General features: G+C 44.5%; 1 protein-coding gene across 3 annotated transcripts in view; it reads right to left on the bottom strand.

Moving 5' to 3' along the window:
* Nucleotides 1-5,816: 5,816 nt before the first annotated feature.
* LOC306919578 (uncharacterized protein) overlaps nucleotides 5,817-25,777 on the bottom strand; it is a 32,570-nt gene continuing 12,609 nt past the window's right edge. The window contains exons 15-51 of one of the 3 annotated variants that reach the window (XM_079532338.1): nucleotides 24,996-25,040; nucleotides 24,490-24,543; nucleotides 22,549-22,647; nucleotides 22,088-22,132; nucleotides 21,864-21,962; nucleotides 21,179-21,232; nucleotides 20,943-21,050; nucleotides 19,978-20,031; nucleotides 18,887-18,985; nucleotides 18,282-18,335; nucleotides 17,684-17,782; nucleotides 17,166-17,219; nucleotides 16,250-16,303; nucleotides 15,821-15,874; nucleotides 15,641-15,694; nucleotides 15,294-15,338; nucleotides 15,061-15,159; nucleotides 14,558-14,665; nucleotides 14,320-14,427; nucleotides 14,154-14,207; nucleotides 13,856-13,909; nucleotides 13,635-13,742; nucleotides 13,081-13,134; nucleotides 12,736-12,789; nucleotides 12,461-12,622; nucleotides 11,921-12,028; nucleotides 11,634-11,741; nucleotides 11,438-11,491; nucleotides 10,823-10,930; nucleotides 10,632-10,685; nucleotides 10,389-10,496; nucleotides 10,230-10,283; nucleotides 9,987-10,094; nucleotides 9,147-9,432; nucleotides 8,523-8,710; nucleotides 7,686-7,928; nucleotides 5,817-6,859 (exon numbers count right to left, since the gene is read on the bottom strand). In XM_079532338.1, the coding sequence (XP_079388464.1) occupies nucleotides 6,713-6,859; nucleotides 7,686-7,928; nucleotides 8,523-8,710; nucleotides 9,147-9,432; nucleotides 9,987-10,094; nucleotides 10,230-10,283; nucleotides 10,389-10,496; nucleotides 10,632-10,685; nucleotides 10,823-10,930; nucleotides 11,438-11,491; nucleotides 11,634-11,741; nucleotides 11,921-12,028; nucleotides 12,461-12,622; nucleotides 12,736-12,789; nucleotides 13,081-13,134; nucleotides 13,635-13,742; nucleotides 13,856-13,909; nucleotides 14,154-14,207; nucleotides 14,320-14,427; nucleotides 14,558-14,665; nucleotides 15,061-15,159; nucleotides 15,294-15,338; nucleotides 15,641-15,694; nucleotides 15,821-15,874; nucleotides 16,250-16,303; nucleotides 17,166-17,219; nucleotides 17,684-17,782; nucleotides 18,282-18,335; nucleotides 18,887-18,985; nucleotides 19,978-20,031; nucleotides 20,943-21,050; nucleotides 21,179-21,232; nucleotides 21,864-21,962; nucleotides 22,088-22,132; nucleotides 22,549-22,647; nucleotides 24,490-24,543; nucleotides 24,996-25,040 (3,438 nt within the window). In that variant the 3' untranslated portion in view covers nucleotides 5,817-6,712. The remainder of the gene's footprint in view (nucleotides 6,860-7,685; nucleotides 7,929-8,522; nucleotides 8,711-9,146; nucleotides 9,433-9,986; nucleotides 10,095-10,229; nucleotides 10,284-10,388; nucleotides 10,497-10,631; nucleotides 10,686-10,822; nucleotides 10,931-11,437; nucleotides 11,492-11,633; nucleotides 11,742-11,920; nucleotides 12,029-12,460; nucleotides 12,623-12,735; nucleotides 12,790-13,080; nucleotides 13,135-13,634; nucleotides 13,743-13,855; nucleotides 13,910-14,153; nucleotides 14,208-14,319; nucleotides 14,428-14,557; nucleotides 14,666-15,060; nucleotides 15,160-15,293; nucleotides 15,339-15,640; nucleotides 15,695-15,820; nucleotides 15,875-16,249; nucleotides 16,304-17,165; nucleotides 17,220-17,683; nucleotides 17,783-18,281; nucleotides 18,336-18,886; nucleotides 18,986-19,977; nucleotides 20,032-20,942; nucleotides 21,051-21,178; nucleotides 21,233-21,863; nucleotides 21,963-22,087; nucleotides 22,133-22,548; nucleotides 22,648-24,489; nucleotides 24,544-24,995; nucleotides 25,041-25,777) is intronic. The other 2 variants (XM_079532340.1, XM_079532339.1) reach the window with 2 other exon arrangements.

Genomic DNA, 25,777 nt, shown 5'->3' with positions numbered 1-25,777 from the left:
CCATCCATGTGTGACAATTGTTTGACACACATCATGTCATGTCATGTCAAGTCATGTCTGTCTATAGCAAGAGGTGGGGGGGGGGGGGGGGCCGCCAAAGCATATTTTAGACTGATTCAGTATTGACCATATTAAGCCAGGTATCACGGCAGACAGAACTAATATAATAAACAAACGTGAACGGAGCACTGCTGCCAACATAGTACACGCATATAGTGGCCATACTGGCATACTCACCATAGCCTGGTCAAGGTTTCCCCTTGGTGGACGTGTCATTTCCAACTATTGCCACCGCGAGAGCCCCGGGAGCGCGTCCGGGACGGCGGCCCGGTTCGAACGAGATTCCCCCCGTCCGAAACGGACAAGGGACGGCCGAGATAGGGCCGGGGACCCCCGCGGACCCCCTCCGCGGACCCCCGGCGGACCCCCTCCGCGGACCCCCGGCGGACCCCCGGCCCTATGGAGGGTCCTTAGTCCTTGTCTTGACTTTTGACTTGTTGACTAAAAGGTAAAGTGTGATTTATTTTTGATTTATCTCAGTCCTTTGACTAAAAGGTAAAGTGTGATTTATTAGGATTTAACCTTATTATTGTGAAAGATGTCCCCCAAATGTAAATTATTAATTTATTATTATTATTTTAATAATTATTATAAATGTGCAAAAAAAATATATATAATTTATTTTACATGATTTCCTCTGATAAGTCCTAGTAGTAAAAAGTAGTAGTAAGGTTAGTCATTCATTCATTCATTCATTCATTCCCCCCGGAAATAAATAAATAAACACGGCTAATCATCCATCCATGTGTGACAATTGTTTGACACACATCATGTCATGTCATGTCTATCTATAGCAAGAGGTGGAATTGACGTCAGATCTTCTACACAAAGCAAAACAAAAGGGAGCAGTGCATCACCCTGTGGCACCAACTGGCACTGCTGACTGTTACAAGTTGACAGTGGATTATCTTGGATTATGTCCGCCAAAATACATTCCAATAGTACATTTACTTGACCAAAAGGTAAAGAGTGATTTATTTTGATTTATTTACTCTGGATCCTTAGTCCTTGGTCCGAGGTCCCGAATCTTGACTCGAACCAGCATCCTCTGGCAGGCACCGTAGGAAGCTGCCCAAACCACTGAGCCATCGTGGAATACTCTTAACCATGGATTTGGGGTAATTTTATCTTTTTGTTTTTTTGGAAGGGAAGACAAAAATAAATAAAGTCTATTTTACCAATGCAAAGGGTGAAATATTGTCATAATGTACGTTGTGTTTGTTTTGGAAAGGAAAAAGTGTTGTAATGTACTTTTTAGTGACGTTAGGGTAGAGTTTGTTTTAACAGTACAGGACTCTCTCTCTCTCACACACACACCGGAGACTGGCAGCTGATTGGCTCATTCAGGGTTGCCAGGTTGGTGGCTGTCAAGGTTGTCTAATGCCTGCTGCATTGTGTGTGTGTGTGTGTGTGTGTGTGTGTTTGTGTGTGTGTGTGTGTGTGTGTGTGTGTGTGTGTGTGTGAACCAGCTACACTGGCATTTAAACACATTCATATTGTAACTGTTGCCCCTATAGGTGATATAGTTTGCTTTATTCCTAAAAGGTCATAATTAAGTCACATTTACGTTTAAAACATTATTTCATGTATTTGTGTCAAGTTGTTGTAATGCTTTTATTTTGAAGAGTCAAAGTCATGTTCCGTGTCTCGTTTGGTCTGCTCATGGAAATTGGGTACACAGGTTTTTTGTGTAAGCAATCAAGCCACAAGCAGCAGCAGGGTGCAGCAGCTCCGTTTGCACTGGTCACACAAAGAGACTAAAAGTTACAAGAGACTGTCATAAGAAAGGTTATAAGGACCTAAGACTGAAGAGATTCCCTTCTTTGTTATTTGCACGCAGCCAACGAGGTATTTGTTTTACTTTATTTTACTTTGGTAAAATGTTTGCATCTACATGCTGTGCATGTCATGTCGTATTCATGTTCATTGTAACGTGCTTGTTTTATTGTATTGTTTATAGTTTTCACGGTGAATTTGGAGGATCCACAAGTCTTCAAATAAATCAGTTTCAAGGAAACCACTTGTGACTGTCTGTGCTCGGAGGGAGTTACACATATAATATGACAGCACCACACACACACACAAACACAGAGGCATTGCCTAAAACACATTAAAACACTCAAACATTCCAGGTGACTAAAATGTGACTAAATGAAAACTAGTCAAGGGACTGAAATGAGTTTGCTGCCAAAAACAAAACTGCATGATGTCACCTCAGCCGCGCGTAGGCCTATGTGTGTCAAGACATTTTATTAGCAACTACACACACCTGTTGCAAGGTCCCCTTTTGGTGTTTTAAACGTTTACTGGGGACCCCCTGGAAAACCCCCAAGGGCCCCTGGGGGTCACCGGACCCTGAATTGAGAAGCACTGGCATACATTCTAAGCATTTATGCTCAGTTAGCTTTTATAAATGTCACTTTAAACGTGAAAACGGACTTCGCTGCTGTCTAGTCGTGTTCAAACCATTGTGATGATGCATTACCTACGTTTACTGGGGACCCCCTGGACAACCCCCAAGGGCCCCTGGGGGTCACCGGACCCCGAATTGAGAAGCACTGGCATACATTCTAAGCATTTATGCTCAGTTAGCTTTTATAAATGTCACTTTAAACGTGAAAACAGACTGCGCTGCTGTCTAGTCGCGTGCAAACCATTGTGATGTTGCATTACCTACGTTTACTGGTGACCCCCTGGAAATCCCCCAAGGGCCCCTGGGGGTCACCGGACCCCGAATTGAGAAGCACTGGCATGCATTCGAAGCATTTATAGCAGTGTACAACAGTTCCTCCTATCCTAGCTTCCTCCTAACACACTGTACAACAGTTCCTCCTATCCTAGCTTCCTCCTAACACACTGTACAACAGTTCCTCCTATCCTAACTTCCTCCTAACACACTGTACAACAGTTCCTCCTATCCTAGCTTCCTCCTAACACACTGTACAACAGTTCCTCCTATCCTAGCTTCCTCCTAACACACTGTACAACAGTTCCTCCTGGGTGAATGTAATGCATGATATATGTAAAGGTGTGTGAATGTGTGTGTGAATGGGTGAATGTAATGCACGATATATGTAAAGGTGTGTGTGTGTGTGTGTGTGTGTGTGTGTGTGTGTGTGTGTGTGTGTGTGTGTGTGTGTGTGTGTGTGTGTGTGTGTGTGTGTGTGTGTGTGTGTGTGTGTGTGTGAAAAATAGCAGACCTACAAGCTCATAGCGCGCCACTTGTAGGTCTGCTATTTTTCAAAAATAGCAGACCTACAAGCTCGTAGCGTGCCACTTTTAGGTCTGCTATTTTTCAAAAATAGCAGACCTACAAGCTCGTAGCGCGCCACTTGTAGGTCTGCTATTTTTCAAAAATAGCAGACCTACAAGCTGTAGCGCGCCACTTGTAGGTCTGCTATTTTCGAAAAATAGCAGACCTACAAGCTTGTAGCGCACCACTTGTAGCAGACCTACAAGCTCGTAGCGCGCCAAAATGGCAGACCTGCAAGCTTGTAGCGCGCCACTTGTAGGTCTGCTATTTTTGAAAAATAGCAGACCTACAAGCTCGTAGCGCGCCACTTGTAGGTCTGCTATTTTTGAAAAATAGCAGACCTACAAGCTCGTAGCGCGCCACTTGTAGCAGACCTACAAGCTCGTTAGCAACTACACACACCTGTTGCAAGGTCCCCTTTTGGTGTTTTAAACGTTTACTGGGGACCCCCTGGACAACCCCCAAGGGCCCCTGGGGGTCACCGGACCCCGAATTGAGAAGCACTGGCATGCATTCTAAGCATTTATGCTCCGTTAGCTTTTATCAATGTCACTTTAAACGTGAAAACAGACTGCGCTGCTGTCTAGTCGCGTGCAAACCATTGTGATGTTGCATTACCTACGTTTACTGGTGACCAGTAAGTGTACAACAGTTCCTCCTATCCTAGCTTCCTCCTAACACACTGTACAACAGTTCCTCCCATCCTAGCTTCCTCCTAACACACTGTACAACAGTTCCTCCTGGGTGAATGTAATGTCTCCATCTCTCTCTGGAACAGGCTGAACATGAATCCTGCAGCAGTGCTGAGGAGCTCCAACACAAACACTCTAACAAGCTTCAGCTGACCAACATCACTCTGCTGTTTTTCCAAAACACACAATATCTCCTCTCCCACCGACGTCAGGTGTTCATTTATCGACAGCCTCAGCTTTAGAGAGTCCGTTAGACGCATTCTACCTCGTTTTCGAGACATTTTTCACCACGCTGATTTGTTCAAACTTATATGAACAAACTTCCTACGGAATCCTGAGTGTGTAATCCGGTGTAAGCACGTATTGTGTCCGACTCCTCCTGACAAAACAGTTCCGGGGCAAACTCTAAACAAAACAAAGACAAAGTTCATGAAATAAATATATATTTGATTATAAACACCCTCCAAACATATATCTAAGTATTTTCATGTATAAGTCTGCCAGCTAGGCAGGCGACCACAACATTTATACCGTATAATTTACCATATAATTATGTTGGCAGACCTTCCAATTTTCCACAGTCCAGTAGATGGCGGTAATGCAACGTGTATGATGGACACAGTGATCTGTGGAAAAATCACTATAAAAATACCTTTCAAACAAAAATGTTTACTTCATTTTCTTGGGCCTTTTTCTTTCTTTTTTCCCCTTTTCTTGTTTTCCTCTATGCCCTGATTTCACCTAGTTTTTTAATATAGGCCTAATGACCCTAGCCTAGTAGGGTCTCTACAATACAGCAAAGGCAACCAAACAAGTAGCCTACAATGTAGGCTACTTGTTTGGTTGCCTTTGCTGTTTTTATGGAATGCTTTTAAACCCTTTAGCACTTTGAGATTTGCAGAAATGTTAAGTGCGTATTGTTATTATTAATATTAATATTATTATTATTATTATTAGTCAAAACTCCTTTAGCTTCTAATGTACTTCAAATGTATGTAGCCTATATAAGATTCCTGAGATCCTGAGTCTGAGACACATCTATTACGTGCCACTGCCATGGTCTAGCACCACACCACCCTTGTGTCTTTGTTTTAGGTTACATTATCTACCAAAACATGATATGCACGGTCGACCCTAATTATATGAATAGTGAAATAAAAGCAATCAGTGGGAATACAAAACATTGGCCTTGTTTTCACTGCTGCTTATTAAAAGTAATATTCTACTGCAACGGTTGTGGAACAGGTTAATTTGAACCCTACTATGTTTAATTGCACACCAGTTTTTACCGTTGTATAACAAAATATTAATCAGGCGACAGATGAAGTGCCACTTCAGTGTTGTTATCATGAAGCATTTTCCAAAAGTTGAAACACCTTAATATAAAATCACAGTTGTATAGGGTGTTTCACAACACAGCTTCACAACAGTTGCAAAACAGGACAGCGAAAACTCAGCCATTTTGAGTAGACCACTTCATGCTTTATTTGCAGCATCCAAAATAATTAAAAACATCTTGATTTATTATACATGTACAAAATAAGTACAGAATCTCTCATTTAAACCATGAAAGTGGGTCTGCTTCAATTTCACTTTTCTTTTTTTTAAACTCTTTCCTCCCTCTTTTTTTTTTTAAGAAACACTTCATCGGGGGACAAGTGAAATCAACAAACAAACATGAACAAAGGGGGGGGGGGGGGGGGGGGGGTGATGATGGGGAGATGTGTGCTGTTTTAGTTGAAGAGAAATTATCCACAGGGCAAACAGAAACAGAAAAGATTCAACATTGATTGGAACACACGGGCAGGGACCAGAATTCATTTTGCTTTTTATGTACAAAGACATGATTCTTCTTTCTTTTTTTTTTGCATTGCATTACATCCACAGTTTATCACCTTTCAGAGGAACCCTGGCCATCGAGCCAACAACGAACAAGAAAACAATTGCACTGCGTCGACAACAAGACAATTTGTCAATTTACTACTGTAGCACCAAAGGTCTTTTTTTTGCAGGCATTAGTGGCAATAATAGTTACAGTATGGCTGAGATAGTGTGATCACTATCAAACTCCAATCACTGGACCTCGTTAAGTTGAAAATAGCACCGCCTTGACTGTAGCTGGTTTCCCCCCCAATAGCCTCGTTGTGTAAAATAATGCCCTTGCGTTTAAGAAAACTTGCAGGTGACTTCTTGTTATGAGGTAGCCATTCTTTGTTGTTCTCTCCTATTTGGTGTTTTTATGAGCAACATTCGGGTGATTTTCATGAATTTAGAACAAGAAGACACTTTCACACTTTTTACAATTTATTTAACACCAGAACATGGTACATTTTGTGTTGTTTTCAATGTCCTTCTGCAGTGGTGAAAAGAGAAAACACCCAGTGTGTCGTTGGAGTGGTGGTTTTGTTGCTTTGTTTTTAAACTCCAGGGGGAACATTTTACACGCGTTTATATTATTTTCTTGTTGCCAGTGGAAACAAAAGATTCAAAGTGTCCTTGTTGTTGGTGTCGGTCAAAGTAGCAGTCCCAAGAAAATGCTTCTCGTCGATGGAGAAAATGAAAACGTAAAACCGTCTTCAGTAGAGAGAGTAGTTCTAAAGCTTGTGGACCAATGGCAGCCGAATGAGTTTGGAATGCACGGGAAAAGGATTTAGAGATGACTGCTAGAAAAAAAACAACAATGTCCATATTTCTTTCATTTTCTTTTTTACAAGAAGCAAACTGGGCCAACTTCGACGCCAAACTCCTGATCGGCTGCGCCAACATCCATGGGTGCAATGTCAATGATGGGGAGACGGGATGTTTTCGTCGTTTTGTAATCGATGACTGTCTTGCCCCATGAGCCAGTGTGTGACTGTGGAGAGGAAGGAGGAAAGGAAACAAATGTCACAAGTCTGCTCAAGTAAACGGTAAACAATAACAACACAGAAGCAGCTGTTAAATGTTGGTAGCTACCTAGCTACACAGTGACCTCTTCTGTTCATTTAAAACTCTCATCTGCACGTGTAACGCCCAGGATTGTAACGGCCGCTCATCACGAGCTGACCAGCACTGTGTGGGTCCGCTCATCACGAGCTGACCAGCACTGTGTGGGTCCGCTCATCATGGGCTGACCAGCACTGTGTGGGTCCACTCATCACAGGCTGACCAGCACTGTGTGGGTCCACTCATCACAGGCTGACCAGCACTGTGTGGGTCCGCTCATCACGGCCTGACCAGCACTGTGTGGGTCCGCTCATCACGGCCCGACCAGCACTGTGTGGGTCCGCTCATCACAGGCTGACCAGCACTGTGTGGGTCCGCTCATCACAGGCTGACCAGCACTGTGTGGGTCCACTCATCACAGGCTGACCAGCACTGTGTGGGTCCGCTCATCACGGCCTGACCAGCACTGTGTGGGTCCGCTCATCACGGCCTGACCAGCACTGTGTGGGTCCGCTCATCACGGCCTGACCAGCACTGTGTGGGTCCGCTCATCACGGCCCGACCAGCACTGTGTGGGTCCGCTCATCACGGCCTGACCAGCACTGTGTGGGTCCGCTCATCACGGCCTGACCAGCACTGTGTGGGTCCGCTCATCACGGCCTGACCAGCACTCCACCTGCCTCTTCATCACTTCTCTGTCTATGATCTAGGCTAATTATCCCGCCCTCCATATCTTCACATAATATTGCTCTCACCGTGCAGCCGTCCTCGACGACGTTGTATGTGAAGCGGCTGTTGCCCTCGGCTCTGATCTCGATGTCGTTGGAGCCCTGCAGCAGCACAGCCTTCTTCAGGTTGCCGCTGGCGGAGTCCATGTAGGCGATGCTGTTCTTGCAGTGGTACGTGACGTTCTGGTTGGCCTGGTTGGACATCAGGCGCATGAAGGTCATCTGGATGCTGACATCCTCGGAGTCAGCTCCGTCGGTGCCGTACTGGAACTGAGGAGAGGAGAGAGAGGGAAGCGGAGGGGCTTGAGTACTGCTGCTGCTGCCTTATTGTACATCTGCTACTACTGTACTGTACATGGCCATTTCATGTGTAAGTTATACAATATTCTGTCTAACCCTTCTGGACGGGAACCCCTCTTGGGGTTCTGTACAGTATGTACAGTATTCAAAGATTACAACAACAAACAATTCCGAACACTTTAGATTTAGAAGGCGTTATCGAAACTGATATTTAGAACAAATGAATCTGAATCAACGTAAGCTTGTTTTTAATCAAATAATCAAGAAGCAGTTTGTTTATATATATTTTTTTCTTCTTTTTTTTGTATTACTTAGTTCTTAATTAATTAGTCTCCATTAGTACTACTTAACCCTGGCCTGTATTATACTTCATTGTATAATGCCGGCCTCAAAAATAGCAAAACTACCTATAAGGTGACTACGGACAGCGTCGCCTTTGCTTATCTTTCGGCATTTTTTAACTCAAGCTACAACAAAGCTTCCAGACGTGTGTGTGTGTGTGTGTGTGTGTGTGTGTGTATGTGTGTGTGTGTGTGTGTGTGTGTGTGTGTGTGTTGTTCTCACCTGGAATCCACCGGTCATGGACTCGCTGAACCAGACGTGCTTCTTCTGTGCGTTCCTGCTCTGGTACCAGTTCTTCATGGGGACGATGGACTCGGTGGGGTGGACGCAGGTGGCGCCGGTCTCCATGTCGCAGTGAACCTTGATGGCGTCCAGACCGGAGCCCTGGTTGGGATCCACCCAGTAGGAGCCTGTTGTGGGGCGGACCAAACAGGACAGGAGTGATTAGACTGGCCAGTGGCTGAGATCTGAATCAGATATATAACAACCACACAGGGATGCTATCGGGAAAACACTAACAAAACACTATTGGGAAAAAAAGAAAATTCATGTCTTGCACTAGTGGTTCTCAAACCTTTCCATGTCAAGGACCCCAAAGTTATAGTTATCTGTCTGTGGACACCCATCTGAAAATGTGTTGTGCCAGGGACTCCCATAGTAAGATTTGTGTTGTCAAAATGTTTCAAACATATTCCACAACAGCGGATCTACGAAGTACGAACTTGACTTGTGGAAGTACAACTTTGGACTATACGTGAATTATAGGGACATTTACACGAGGGAGTCAATCGGACGGCAAACGACCTAATATCCTCTTATGGCAAAAAAACATGTATTTGGACTCACCGCTCTTGTACTCGGGGTGGCACATTCTCAGGTCGCGGCACATGCGGGCGGGGTTCTTCTGGGTGCCGGCGGGGCTGCGGATGCTCTCGATGGTCTGGGTCAGGGTCTTCAGGGTGTTGTCGACCTCCATGTCGCGGTCGATCTGCATGTTGGGGTCGTCGGCGCGGTAGTGTCCGCCTCCGCGGAAGGGATCGGGGGCCTTCTCCTGGATGGGCTGGCTGACGAAGTCGAATCCGCCGCCGGGGGCTCCTGCGGGGCCGGGGGGTCCGGGAAGACCGGGAGCACCCTTTAGGGTTGGAGAGAGATGGGGGAGGTTAGGAATCAACATGTGGGGGGTTTGGTGGGCAAAGTGTGCAGAATGATGACTACAAACCAGTGTTGTTTTTGGCAGCAAATTTCTATTTTAGTTTAGTCATATAGTCTTTGGACTGAAACTTCATTTAGTTTTAGTCACATTTTAGTCACCTGGAATGTCTTAGTGTTAGTCTAGTTTTAGTCGACTAAATCTACAGTTGATTTAGTCGACTAAAATGTATTATGGCGGGAGTGTTTTTACACTTGCTGAAAATAGCTGATCAACAAGCTCATGTATTTTGTATTTTCAGCATGCAACCAAGTGTAAAATGACTTATACTGGATCTCTTGTCCACTAGTCCCTTCCTTAACATTTTAGTCTAGTTTTTATTTGTCGACGAAATTGTCAGTATATTTAGTCATCGTAGCTTAATTTTCATTTAGTTTCCATTCGTTTTTGTCAGTGAAAAAGGGTAGTCGGCGAACATCTTTCGTCTTAGTGTTAGTCGACGAAAACAACACTGCTAGTACAAACGTGTCACTTACAGCGGGTCCCAACTCTCCGTTGCGACCACGGGGTCCAGGGGGTCCGAGGGGTCCGGGCAGACCGTTCATGCCGTCCTTACCAGACTGGCCGCTGGATCCAGAGGGTCCCTAATATGGAGACATTAGACACACTCGTTATTAAGGTGGTGACACCACTTGGGTCGAAGCGATTGCGTACACACATGTACATGTTCAGCTTGTACACATGGTCATGTGACCAGGGTGTATATGTATAGTACTCACTCTGGGTCCGGCAGGTCCGTTGGTACCAGCGGGTCCTTGCTCTCCGTTAGAACCCTACACACAGGATTAGGAGAAATGGTTAACAGATATGACAGAGAGTAGGCAATTACATTACATTACACATTACGATGGTTTTTAATGTGCAGTATTTCTACTCACATGAGGTCCGGGCATACCGGCCATGCCGGTGAATCCTCTGTGTCCCTTGTGTCCTCTCTCGCCAGCCTCGCCTGCCTCTCCCTTGTCACCACGACCGCCAGCGGGGCCCTGGATGAAAACACAAGCAACGTCATCGCCCGTTCACACCGTCCACCTCAAGTGCGCACACGTGTGTGTGTGTGTGTGTGCATGTGTGTGTGTGTCTGTGTGCGTGTGTGTGTGATGATGTAGAGCTGAACGTACCAGAGCACCACGACCTCCAGCAGGTCCAGCAATTCCAGCAGGGCCAGCGGGACCCTAACAAAGATAGAAGACAGAGAGCGAGGTTAGACAAGAGAAAAAAAACATGTCTCATCTTATATTAAGAACCAGAATAGTTCTAAACCAAATGGACCACTAACTACCAGGGACTGCCAGGTGTGTACGGTACTTACAGCCTCTCCACGGTCACCAGACTTGCCAGAGGGTCCAGCATGACCGGGGGCACCGGGCATACCAGGGGCGCCAGGTCCACCAGCATTTCCGCCCTCTCCACGGTCTCCCTGGAAGAAGAAGAAGAGGTAAATTAACATTTATTTTACAATATAAATGAGGTCTCGGAGATGGTAGAAATGCCAATAAATGGTGGTCCGTAGACTAATGCATGTCAAACTGGCGGTCGTTGAAATCAAACAGGTTGAGAATCACTGCTAGAGCCATACAAATCTTTTCAAATGGGGGTCCCCGGCTTAACCCTTTTTGGGCGGGAACCCCTTTTGGTGTTTCAAACATTATGTTATAATTTAGATATTGAAAAATAGCAGATCTACAAGCTCATAGCGCGCCACCGAGTGGCGCGCTACGAGCTTGTAGGTCTGCTATTTTTGAAAAATCGTGAAAATATTTATTTCAGAAAACTGGAGGATTTAGAAGATTTTTTTTTAAATTCCGAGGTCAGGCCTAAATGGGTTAATGTCATGAATGTCAATTTGGGGGTCCTTGACAGGAAAAAGTTTGGGAACCAACTGAGGTAAATAACAAGTCAGTGTTGATTATTGGTGAAGGCATACCTTGGGTCCACCGGGGCCATCACGGCCGGAAGCTCCATCGTGACCGGTAGATCCCTGTGGGAGTGGAGAGACAATCCCACCATCAGTGACTAGAGCGCCACAACCAGGCCTCAGGCAGAAAATACACCGCTTATATTTGATGCAGTGAGTTATAAACCAATCTGTACTGTGTGTGAATCGGGCCTGTGTGTTATACCTCGCGACCAGCCTCTCCGGGGGCACCAGACAGTCCGGGGGGTCCCATGGGTCCTGGGGGTCCACGCTCACCCAGAGCACCGCCAGGTCCCTGTTTGCCGGGCTCACCCTGAGTAAAAAAAGAACAGAGAGAGAGACGCAGGTTACTTTCTGTTAGAGGAAGAAGATGGAGGCTTCTACGAAAAGACAGTAGAATAGACAGTAGAATAGAACCTTTAACATGATATTAATCTTTTTGGTTCTTGAGCCAAAACGTTTGGGGGGCCAAAGAAGAAGATGTATACTCACACCGGGTCCAGAGAGTCCGCCGAAACCGCGCTCTCCACGTTGTCCGGGCAGACCTACGATACCGCGCTGTCCAGCAATACCTGAAGGTCCTGAAGTACCGGGGGCACCCTGCGGCACAAGAAACAAGACAGCAACACACATTTAGAATCCATCAGGTTGGCCATAATAGACCAGTAATAATAAGCGCTTCTAATATTGCCTAATCCACTGCTTCTCCTAGTGGGGTTGCGCCAGGGGTCCCACCCAGGCATTCTTGAGCGGGGTCCCCTAGCTAAATAGGGAACAGTTTAACCACTTTAACCCCTTTTTTTGTTAAAAAAAATAGCCAATCTACAAGCTCACAACACGTTAAATTGTGAGCTTGTAGAACGTTTTGGGGAAACACAAATCTTCTCTTATGGGAGTTCCCCTAACACACAAACTCTTTTCCGGAGGGGGGGTCCTAGCAGTCTAAACATGGGAATCCTTGATATGAAAAAGGTTTGAGGAACCAGTTGCTCTACGCTGTACGTCAGACAATAGAACAGGAATTGTACTAACAGCGGGTCCATCGGAGCCGGTGTTTCCCTTCTCTCCGGAGGGTCCTGCGGGTCCGGCAGCGCCAGCCTCACCGGGGCGACCGGCGGTTCCGTGCTCACCGCGACCTCCTCTCTGTCCCTCCTTGCCAGCGGGTCCGACGGCTCCGGGTGCTCCGCTGTTGCCCTGTAGAGAGAGTCAGATAAAACTACTAGTCATGATCTGACGAACATTGTCAACACTTTGCTGCCTGTGCGACGATGATGACGAACTGAATTTTAAGAGGAGAGGGAACTTACAGAGGGGCCGGGGGGTCCAACTCTGCCTGCGGGTCCGGGGAAGCCAGTAGCACCCTACACGCACACACACACACACACACACACACACACACACACACACACACACACACACACACACACACACACACACACACACACACACACACACACACACACACACACACACACACACACACACACACACACACACACACACACACACACACACACACACACACACACACACACACACACACACGGTTAATAATCAAAATCCTACATCACGATAAAACCACTCGAAATAAAACTCAACTCAATATTGTTTGCATTAAGATTAAGAGATTTAAAAAAGGGTCCAGTACTCACAGGAGATCCAGCACCACCACGAGCACCTTTAGCTCCAGAGTTTCCAGAAGGTCCCTGTTGGGGTGTAAACATTTATACGTTATATAATAATAAACAATATTAGTTCATTCATCGTTTTTTTCATGGCTAAGCTTTTAAGGTCTAGGTTTGGGACAGCACAGTGACAGGAAATATAGTGCAGTAGTCAATGTTTCCGTTGTTGATGAGTATCAATATGTTAATGTGAAATCTCACTGGGGGATTTATAAGCCCCTTTGAGATGCAAAGTCTCGTTTTCGAGGGGCTCCTCATGTTTGTGTATTCGTCATCTGCAAACCCACCGAGCTGTAGATTCTGAACAGCTATTCCTTATAATGAATATGTATTTGTTTCCCTGGCATAAAGAGGGTGAAATAATCAAAAACACCGACACCTAAAACGAACACACAAACAACCAAAAAAACGAAATAAACAAACATCGGTATCGATCGGCCATCGTCTAAATTAATATTTATCGCCCAAGAATGTCCCATATGGGTCATCCCTGCCGACCGTACTCGAGCGACTGGCCTTACCTGAGGTCCAGGGACTCCAGAGGGTCCACCGGGTCCAGGGGCACCAGCCTCTCCCTTGGGTCCAGAATCACCAGTCTCTCCCTTGCCTCCGGCCTGACCGTCAGCACCCTGTGTGGGCAGGAGACAAACGTCTGGGTCAGGACAGTGTGTGACTGACTGACTGACTGACTGACTGAAAGCATATATCATGTATTATGTGATATATATGACAGCACACTCACAGGGGGTCCAGCGAAACCAGCGGGTCCGGGAGGTCCACTCTCACCACGCTCGCCCTGGGGAAACGAGGACAGACAAAATTAATGGATAAAAAGAAAAGGTCATGGAATCCTTCAAGGTTTTACAGTATGTCACGTTAAGTTCATTTTCTTTTTAACATCATACTATTCTAGTCTGCAACAAAAATATTATATGATGTTTCATTTTTTTTATTGCTGTAAAAATGGTTGCATTTCAACCATACTATTTTGACAAAAATAAATAATCTAAATATAGTATGTCAAAATAATGAAAACGTACAGGTGCACCACGACCACCGGTCACTCCTCCAGGTCCAACTGGGCCACCCTCACCCTGCGAAACACAACGAGAACACATTTTAACATCACATTTCATATGATATATGCTGTAATTATATATTCCTGGTCTTGATAAACAACCAAAACTCTCTGATCAAAACGCTCACCTTCTCGCCCTGACCTCCAGGGGGTCCTGAGGGTCCAATACCACCGCTCATACCACGCATACCGTCTTTGCCAGCCTGGCCATCGCCTCCCTTGACTCCGCCATCGCCCTGAGAGAGGAGAGAACAGTGTAACACAATATTAATTAATGATCTCTCACTTAGAACTGGGCCATGCCAGAGCTTTGGTATTTTGAACTTGGACTTTGACACAGGCCATTTTATGGTGAGAGTTACTCACTCTCTCTCCCTTGGCACCGGGCATGCCAGAAGAACCACGCTCGCCGGGCATTCCCTGAAGACCTGGGGGTCCTGCGCCACCGGGCACACCACCAGCACCGGCCTCTCCCTACATATACACACCCGAGAGAGAGAGAGAGAGAGAGAGAGAGAGAGAGAGAGAGAGATAGAGAGAGAACAGAGAGGGTTATTAAATCAGCTTTATTGTTTCGTTTATTTGATCATCCTCGCAACAACAGCACCAACACAATAATACATTAACATAAAGAAACAGTTACATTGTTAGAGGTGATCAAAAGGAAATAGGCAGAAGCTGAAAGCTTATAAGTGCCTATCCTACATACATCAAAACAGGATTATGGTTACTGAAAAAATACGGAACTGCTGGTGTACACATACGACACGTGATTAGGCCTGTCACAATGATTACATAATCGTCTCCATTTTAATTTCTTTGTATATTTCAGTTATTTGTCATAATCTGCTCTGGGAGGACAATCTCACCTTGGCTCCGTCGTTGCCGCCGGGGCCAGCGGATCCGCGGGCTCCGGTGGGTCCGGCAGCACCGGTACCTCCACGCTCACCGGGGAAACCTCTCTCACCCTGTCGGGGGGAAACGGAGAAGGGAGGACGAGGAGAACACCGTTAGGCAAAACACCACAAGATCCAGCTTATGATAATGGATGTTGAAAACTAGTATTTGAGGGGAAGGTTTAAGAGTCCATAATGACACTCACTCTGGGTCCAGAGGCGCCGAAGGGTCCGGCCTCACCGTTCACTCCCTGTGTGGAAGATGAGGAAGAGGAGGTTTTGGTTTAGTTTATTTGAAAAGCAAAAAAAAAAACGAATCGACCCACAAGTAGGTTTGTCCCGATCGGGAAATCGGGGAAACCGATCACGTCATTTTCAAACAACATGCCGAGCAAATCTGTCATATTTGAACAACACGCCCCTCGACATTTCAAGAGATACAGTACAGTACAGTAAATAACTGCCGACGAATGTATACTTTTTTATTTTTATTTTATTGTTCAGCTATCGGCGTGCCCTGAAATCAAATGACATAATATCTGTGACACCTTACCTGCTCACCGGGCTTGCCAGTCTCGCCAGTAGCACCTTGGGGTCCGGGGAGTCCCTGTACAGGAGCAAGAAGAACGATGAGTTATTAATATTAATATTATACGCATACTGTATTCATAGCCTGCTCTAATTAAGGGGAATGTAGTTTTTTAAGATAGGTGGAAAGCTGTAAAGAACATACCTGGAATCCTGAAGGTCCAGCGGGTCCACCATCTCCCTTCTCACCAGCACCTCCCTAGAAAAGCAAACAAATAAACAATTTCAAAAGATCTGAAGCAGAAATCACATTTTCACCATTGTTTTTGTGTGAAAAGCTTCTCTAATGTCATGTGCTGTGTCCAGTAGGGCACACTATACATTTAAGGGTAAATTCATATTGTACTGTGTTGCTTTCGTGGACCCTAATATTACCTAATACACTACAATACCAAGTTGTTCAGCCCTAGAGTCCAACTAGGACCAATTGAGTCGTGTATGAAGTTAAATGTGACTTTCGATTCCCTTGAAAAGAGCCGATCTGCGAGCATTGCGAGCTCATATGTTCGTTGTGCAACTAAGTATGTGGCGTAAGGTATGTGGAGATGATGATGATAATGATGATGGTACATACAGCGGGGCCCTGGGGTCCAGGAGCACCAGTATCTCCTTCTTTGCCGGTAGCGCCCTAAGGAGGAAGACATGACATTATTAGGAGATAATCATCAACTCAATTTACAATTTAGGCATTTAGCTGACACTCTTAATCCAACAACACATGGTAATACATCAAATACATAGAAATAGTCATCAAGGATCATAAGCAACAGTACAATATCTGTAGTGTACAATAAAACTATGAGTATACACGATAGAGTGCTATGTCTATATATATGCTATCTAAATGACATAAGTTTAGCCTTTGCATACGCCTGTAAGATCGTCAAGGGTAGTGCAACTGTGCAAGTGCTACACACATTATGCTAAGCTACTGGTTGGTTCATATAGCTTGCTATCATTGATTGGTGTGGCACAAACATAGAGCACAGAAGTTCGGATGTGACTCGCTCATCCCCAGCTGGTTCCCGGAAGTCATTTATCTCTAAAAAAGAAATCGGCTCATAGAAAGAACTGTGGTCCAAACAAACAAACTGCCTCCACGATATTGTCGGGGAGGTGTCTCTGACTGTATCGTTCATGATATTTCATATGGTCCGTTTTAGCGAAAATGTAACTAATTCACAGTCACATAACATTGGCGATTTCTCAGTCTCAGTCAGTTGATTCTTCATATCCATAAATGGGATAATTTGTTTATCTTTGGAACACAGTTCTTATTTGATGTGATATAAGAAAAGTCTATGGGAATTCAGAATGGGGGGGGAGGAAGAAAAAAAACGTGACCTAGGTATGATGTGTAAATTACGTCAGACTTCGGTGCTCTATTTGGGGAATCATGATGGACCAGCGCGAGGAAGCCAGAAGGCCCGTAATATCACGGCCGCCAGGATTGTTCGTATAGTTTTCGGACATTTTGAAGATATACTTACGAGGGCTCCAGCAGCACCAACTGCTCCTCTCTCGCCAGGCTTGCCAGCATCACCCTGAAGGAGACAAAGTCCACATTAATCTCTGGTGACCATAAGCGTGTTGCATCAAATTGATGCCTTTAAAAGAAAAGATGGAAACCAAATCTAAGCTCAAAACTAAACTTGCAACATTAAACATTAAAAAGCATGGAAATGTCATGCATGGTATACATCATATCAAGCCTGGGGGAAATATCGGCATTCTTGTTTGTTTCTATATTAATATAAATAGTTAGACTGGGTCAAAAGCCAGTCCAATCTTGATGGAGGGAATAGGACAGTAAGTAATGGTGATTCTGAATGTTGGCTCTTTGGAACACCAGGGGCCCAAAATGACCCTTACAGGTGTGTAACTCAAATGGAACACTCTCAAGAGTTGATTTTACAGAGATAATAATAACACAATTGGAGGTCAATCAATGATCTTCTATAATGTGAATTTTCTCTAAAAGAAAAGAATCATAGTACAGTGCACTCACATTGACTCCCTTGGGTCCGGGGAATCCCATAACTCCAGGCTGACCTCTGGCTCCAGAGGGGCCGGCGGGTCCAGATCGGCCATCTTGTCCAGGGGCACCCTGGAGAACAGGTCAAATTATATTGAACATATTGATTTACGCTAATAGTTCTGGATCTTTATAATTGATTATATTATATTGAACATATTGATTTACGCTAATAGTTCTGGATCTTTATAATTGATTATATTATATTGAACATATTGATTTACACTAATAGTTCTGGATCTTTATAATTGATCCTTTATTGGGCCACCCTAAAGAACAGCGGGTGGTGAAATTACTTTGAACATATGTTACCATAACAGTTCTAGACTTTAGAATTGATCCTTTATGGCAGTGGTTCTCAAAGTGGGACACCGTTCAAAAACAGATGTGAACATATTGCGTGGGTCCCTGCTGAAACAAATTATTTTCAGGACAGGGGTAGCTAAATATCAAATTGCCATGAAATGACATGAGAATATTTGAGAACCACCACTTTCTATTGAATCGTTTGACGATAACAATGACACTACAGTGGCATAATGGGTGTTGATCTGTGGAAAACAGGACTTACAGCGGGTCCGACTTTGCCGTCAGGGCCAGGGGATCCGGGGCTGCCAGTCATTCCCTACAGAGAGGAGAAACAAGAACAAGAAGCAATGAACACACTCTCTTTAAAAAGAGCAGCAGGCCACACCCACAGTCAGTGTTGGGCCATATTACTAGAGAGTAATGTGTTACTTTATATTCCACGTTACTCCTTAGAAAAGAGTAATAATGTTACATTACTTATTACTTGGAATCAAGAGTAATATATTATATTACATACTACTTAAGCCCCCTCCCCACAGGCAAACAAAAAGGAGATGTACAACAACACAATCTGTTTAGCCAGCTCCTTTTAGAACTTAATATATTTCCATAGATTCACCAACCAGCCAAAAAAAAAGCTATAAAATAAAGCATCAATCTCTCTCGACCTATTAAAACGGAATGTTTTCAAAGGGCAGCCAACAAATCCTGAGCAATAATATTTAATACCATGTTTTACATAGCAATATGGTACAATATCAGTGCTTTGGCAAGTACTACTCGTTACTGGGTAACATAATAATAATCTTACATGAATATATTAAAGGTAAACGCGTTGCGTTTGGTGTCCCGTCGCGTGAGGCCTACCTTGGATCCGGGCATGCCGGGCTCGCCGTTGCGTCCACCCTCGCCGGTAGCGCCCTGAGCGCCTCCGGGTCCGTTGGCTCCACGCTCGCCGGGGGCTCCCTGTTCAACAAGAGAGAGAGAGGGGGTCAGTCTGGTGAAGATGTTTGCCATATATCATTATTATTATGGGGGGCGGCAGTGGCTCAGGGGTAGAGTGACCCGGATGGTAACCGCAAGGTTGCTAGTTCGAACCCGGAGTTCCCCCCCCCCCCCCCCCCCCAGAGTTAGTGTCGAAGTGTTCTTGAGCAAGACTCTGAAACCCCGTAATTGCTCCCGACGAACAGGTCGGTGCCTTGCCATGGTTTCCTCCGCCATTGGTGTGTGAATGTGTGTGTGAGTGGGTGAATGTATTGCACAATCTATGTAAAGAGCCATGGATAAAGGCGCTATATAAATGCACCGTTTACCGTTTGTTAGTACGCTATACAGTTGTGAGTGTTTGAAGTGTGCTCAAATAAACTAAAATGAATAAAGGTGTCAGGTTATCGATACACAGAAAATCCTCAATGTTCATTTATTAAATCATTTGTATACAAATGTAACCAAACGGGTCCATTTGGTTATGTTCGTGTACCCTCAGAGTAAAATGAACAATGACGATTTGACCGTGTATGATTGACAGTAAGAATAGTATGCATATACAGTGTGTTTGACTGCTTTATAAATGTCTCGTTAACATTGCTCATGAATATCTGGAACATCTGGCCTGCCTGTATAATGTGTCTATTGTCTACTGTATGTGGATTTTCATTTTCTTCACTCTACTAGGAACTTTTGATTGCCTGGCCCATTGTTTTAAGGACCACAATGGAAACATAAGCCCTCAGGGCTTTTTGGGGGGTTATCCTTTTAGCGACATTGCAAAATCGTACCACTGTACTATTTGTAAGCGGTTAATAGAGTATTCGATCAATCAATCAATCAATCAATCAATCAATCAATCAATCCTATTTCCCTTGTTCTTTCTCTCTACCTCTGTACTGACTCCATTGAACTGTGAACTATACTGTGGCAGATGTCAGTAAAGTCATTGAGGAGGTTCCGTCACTCACCTTGCCACCAGCACCTCCGTCAGCACCGGGGAAACCGCGAGCACCGGGTCCACCCTATGATGGAGACAAGCAGAGACACACAGAGTCAAAGGTCACACGGATGGATGGATGGGAACGGGAGGCGCTCGGACCTGCAACACCACACTGAACCAACGAATCCCCATGGGAATTCAACGTGCAATAATTTAACAGGATGGAATTTGGTCCTGGGGAACGAGGAGCCGTTTGCGGCTTTCAGAATTACAACTCGTGTTGCTTTGACGCTTTTTGTCAAAGCAGGGTTTGTCAAGGTTTTATTTGTTTATTTACGATTATTTTTCCTTAGTATTGGTGATGTTGGTTGAAGAAGGTTCATGGTTTCTTTATTGTTACATCTCGTAACATAATTTTGTTCTGGTTCCTAAAGACATAATTATGTAGCATATGTAGCAGCAATAGCAGTAATAATGTTAGAGCTCTGCTCCCATTGCTGGCATCACGTGTGTGTTGCGAGCAGGCCTCGGTGAGAGACTGTGGACTGTGTAGACTTCCCTCACAAGACTGTGAGGGAAGTTTGGAGGGATGCAGGAACCTTGTATCTCCATAATCTCAACGTTTTGTGCTTTTCTTTTATAAATCAATGCCGTAGTAGTTCTTCACACCACAGTGTCGCAACAGATTTTGCAAAAAGAAATATCGGATCTACAAGCTCACAATGCGCTGTGATCTACAGTGCACCACATGACAGCTTGTAGAGCCATATTTGAGACATTTTGAAGTGGTTAAGTGGGTTAATAATCATTGAAACCGATTTGAACATTTTCACAAGCGCCTTGTTGTGACTAAACAATAACTACACTGGATCCATCATAAGAAACAGGGTTTCTGAAAAGTATCTCTTCTGCACGTTGCTAAGACGTCCTTCCGACAGTGACGCCACGGCAGTGTGTGTGTGTGTGTGTGTGTGTGTGTGATGTGTAACTTACACGCTCTCCAGCAGGTCCACGAGGTCCGGCACCACCGGGCTCACCGCGGGCGCCTCTCTTTCCCTCCTCTCCGCCGGGGCCGGCCAGACCCTGAGGTCCACCGGATCCCTGGGAAAAGGAAAATACCAGATATTTAGAACCGACGGTCATTCAGAACATGTTTTGTTAAGTCAATACATCAAAGTAATTCTACATGAAAACGAGGATGTTTTTATTTTTATTTTTTTGAAACTTACAGCCTCTCCCTTGGCACCGGGCTCTCCTCTGGGTCCAGGGGTTCCAAGCTCACCCTGTAAAGCAGGAAACACAAACACACGACACACACATGAGGTTGACGTCAAAGTGATTCATGTACAGTTATCATCAACGTCGGGTAATTCATTAATACAAGTCACTCCTGTGGTTTTGAATCGTCGCTCTTAATCCAGAGAGATTTACAATAATCAAGAACAGAAATAGTCAAATAGTTAAGGTTGTTTAATGCAATCAGATAGGCCTTTTCTGTTTGGATGTATGGGCTGTCAATCAGATAGGCCTTTTCTGTTTGGATGTATGGGCTGTCAATCAGATAGGCCTTTTCTGTTTGGATGTATGGGCTGTCAATCAGATAGGCCTTTTCTGTTTGGATACATGGGCTGTCAATCAGATAGGCCTTTTCTGTGTGGATGTATGGGCTGTCAATCAGATAGGCCTTTTCTGTTTGGATACATGGGCTGTCAATCAGATAGGTCTTTTCTGTGTGGATGTATGGGCTGTCAATCAGATAGGACTTTTCTGTTTGGCTGTTAAGGCCAGAAAGTCGCTTTTTGCAACACAGTAGGCGTATCCCGCATAATTTCCGGGTATGAGCGTGCATAGCCTCTATAGCATGCTTGGGTCCGGGGTTAGGGGTGAGGGGCTAGGGTTGACTGGTCTACTCACGCTGTTTCCCTTGGGTCCGGGGGCACCGAGGCCTCCGGTGGCTCCGGCGGGTCCACGTGCTCCAGGGAAGCCAGGGGCGCCAGCGATGCCAGAAGCACCCTAATGTATGGAACACAGGAGGAGGAATGGGACGTTATAGAAGTACAACATTCTTTATTTTCTTAAAAAAAAAAAACATTTTGAAATCCTTGGAAAAGGATTGATGCGGTGGTGTGGTTACTTACAGGGCTACCCTTGGCACCAGGAGAACCATCAGATCCGGGGTTACCCTGCGGTGAGAAATGGACAGAGACAACGTTTTAGTCTGAATGCACTTCTCTCCTATAAGAACCTTTCTCGCTGACAATTTGAACGGACTAACGGAAATGTATAGATGGAACATGGACGGCAGGTATAGTCGTGCCATTTTACACTGTAACACTGTACCACATTCAATTAAATTATAATTCCTCATATCATTCATGAATATTTTGGTTTCAAGTTCCGGAAACAAAGATACAAAGCTACAAGTACGCTGTGTATATTTGTATCTTTTGCATCTGCCCGTGTGAGCAGCAGAGTTACACTTGCTATAGCAGCTCTACAAGCCCAAAGTAACACTAAAACAGGGACCAAATTATTATACGGTCGTGATTTGGTCATTTGAGTTGCTTCGTCTCGCCGATATATATATATATATACTCACAGCTCCACCAGCAGCGCCAGCAGGTCCGGGGTTACCGGGCTCACCGCGGGCTCCCTGGGGTCCCTCGTTTCCGCGTCCACCCTGAACTCCAGTCTCTCCCTGTGATGGAAGAGGTCAAGAGGTCAGCGTTCGTTTAGTCACCGACCGTACCGACAGCATGTGCGACAGAACCGCCTGAGCGTGCGTGCGTGCGTGCGTGCGTGCGTGCGTGTGTGCGCGCGTGTGTGTGTGTGTGTGCGTGTGGCAAGAAGCACTGACTTGTTTATTATGACAATGTAAATGTTTACTGTGTTTATGCTGTGCATTAATTATTACTGTGATGATGGTTTAGTGTCCATGTTGTTCCTGTCGAGGAAAATGTATGTCCAAATGTGTCAATAAAGGTGTATCTGAATCGCTGTGTGCGTGTGTGCGTCCACACGCGCGTGTGCGTGTGTGTGTGTGTGTGATGCACTAGTTGGAAGGAAGTAGTATCTGACACCTGTACATTGATATAACAGCTGTACAAGCTCGTTAACATGACATGTTGCGAACAATTGTTTTGTATTATTATTTTAAAATGTTTTACCTATAATGACATGTATGTATGTCTGTATTTGTATTTATTTATAATCAATTCAATTGATTAGTTCCATAGTTGCATCCCTAGTGGTATATTATGATATTCTAATGGCTCTATGGTTTCCAGCACCACATATAGAGGCTGACGGGGCAACCATTAGTGGGGTACCCCTGCCCCCTGGTGGCCACTAATATGCTCATGTCAGGTGACTGGGGGAAGTTGATGGTTGGCGCTAATGAGAGATGAGCTCTGCATTTCCCCCAAATAACAGTTAAGAAAAACGTGTCCAGTGTGCAATCACTTTTAACCCTGAGAAAGCTGATGGAGAAAAATAAATCTTTCTGAGCTGTACGGGATCTGGATCGGTACCCTTTCATTCGGGTCCTTGGTGGGCTTCTCATTTCCACATTATTTGGGTATAGGTCAAAGTTGGCACAAAATGTAACTAATTTGGCATTACTGCCCTACAAAGACAAAGTGCAGTCACTTTTTGGACACACCGACTAATTTGTGTATCCCAAAAGTCAAATTAGCCTTTGTGATTTTGGGGGATAAACAATTATCTCAAGAACAGATATACAATTAGTGTAATATCAATATATATATATATATGTATATATGCCGATATCTCGTTTGGCTGACCACTTTTAAACCCACTTTGTAGTTGTGGGTTTGTTTGTTTGTTTTTGTTTGTAGTTAGTTACTGCATTTGGCTTTGTAGGGCAGAATAGTTCTGCAGTTTTGTGCTTCTAAATAACGTTGAGCTCTCCGAGGCCCCCTTTTTCCACCATATAGAACGTTGCTTCTAGAACTGCTTGCGTTCTAGATTATTGGAACCTTTGGTGCTTTCACGGAACCGGTGGCCATTTTCTTTTTTTTCTTTTTTTTTTTAAGTTCCGAACCAACTTTTAGGGTTGTGAACCAATTCATTTTCATTGGAAACACTAGTCTGAACTGGTTCAATTATTAGGCGGGGGAAAAAAGAACGGAACCGGTTCAAGCCGGTCTGGGCTGGGAGGTCAGGGGGATTACAGAGGGCGTTTATGGGTTAGTGATGATAATAAATAGGATATATGAGCTTAAGACTAATGACTCTGATTACTACGAGTGCTGTCCTTTCAAAGACATCCACTACTACTGTGTTTTGTGGATACTTCTGAGAGCATGTTCATGTTTAGAGCGATACTAACGTTCAGCATAATAACTGTATATAGCGATTTTACATTAGATACAGTATGGGAGGCGTAGAGCATACACTGATGTATTCCAAATACAGTACAGACGCTTTGTGTGTACACACAAACACACACTAGTACGTTTGTGTACACCAAAGGCGTTGCATGTGTGTATGTGTGTATGTACTGTTACTTCAGACGTACCTTAGCTCCAGCACCGCCGGGGAAGCCGGGGGCTCCAGCAGGTCCGGTAGGTCCCTGCATGGAGGAGGAAGGAAGAAACGTTAAGCCAAAGACTCCACGGCAGCACAAGGTCTACAGATCTTTAACTATACTGCGGTCAAATGGCTTATGGCAGTTGTTCTCAAAGTGGGATCCGGGGGGGATTAACCCTCCACTTTGTGGGGAAAGAAATATTTTAATAATTTTGAAAAGATTCAACACAAAAATCTTTTGAGATGGGGGGGACCCCTAAATTACAATTTAGGGGTCCTTGATATTGAACGTTTGAGAACCACTGGCTTATGGTGTCCAATCCATTACTGTACGCCACACAATTTTAAAAGACGTAATGTCGTCAATCGGGGGTCAATCGATCAATAAATGATACATCCAGGGGGTCAATCAATCAATAAATGATACATACAGGGGGTCAATCAATCAATAAATGATACATACAGGGGGTCAATCAATCAAAAAATTATACTTACAGGGGGTCCGGCAGCGCCGCCGTTGCCATCGTTACCACGAGCACCCTGGAGACGAGACATGAAGAAGATGTTATCATGAGAACATCATCATTTATGACCTCTACGCAAATGAGATCATCATTATACCGTGATGACCTCTACGCAAATGCAAACCAATTGAATATAGCATACACATGATTTATGTTTGCATCTTTTACAGTCGCTGTCCCGCAGAAATATGCGATATAACAGGACTATCGGGGCTAAGGACAATTTAGCCATTTAGCAGACGCTCTTAATCCAGAGCAATCACAACACATGGTGATACGTACAAATAGTCATCAAGGATCATAAGCAAGCTAAGGACCTAACATCCGACTAACAGTCGAATATCTGTACAATAAAACAATATTATTATTGTGGCCAAATGTGACTGAGGGACTGCCATTGGATTTGTTCGTTTTTTTCATGTCATATGAAAGCAGGGAATCATAGCTTCAAATTGACATATTGGTTGTTCAGTTTGACCCACCAGTTTTGGAGATATGGCTTAATAATAGCAAGAGTAATGTCTTGCCGAAAACAGGGAGTTGAGATAACAGGCTTGAAAGGTTCACTTCTGTGGACACCTAGCTTGTATATTTAAGCATTTATTTCATATTTACATGTCGATTTCAGCTCTGATATTTATTTCAGACATGCTCTGGTATGTGAAGAGTCTGCCTGTGCCATTAACCTATTTTGGATAAAATATAAATAAATGCAGTTTTTCTCCTCTGGTGAAAAGCTGGAGGTTGCATAAT

This window comes from Electrona antarctica, assembly GCF_951216825.1.
Source record: "Electrona antarctica genome assembly, contig: scaffold_26, whole genome shotgun sequence".
NCBI classification, from domain to species: Eukaryota; Metazoa; Chordata; class Actinopteri; order Myctophiformes; family Myctophidae; genus Electrona; species Electrona antarctica.
The sequence above is the reverse complement of the archived record's forward strand: the minus strand, read 5'-3'. Positions and strand labels throughout refer to the sequence as shown.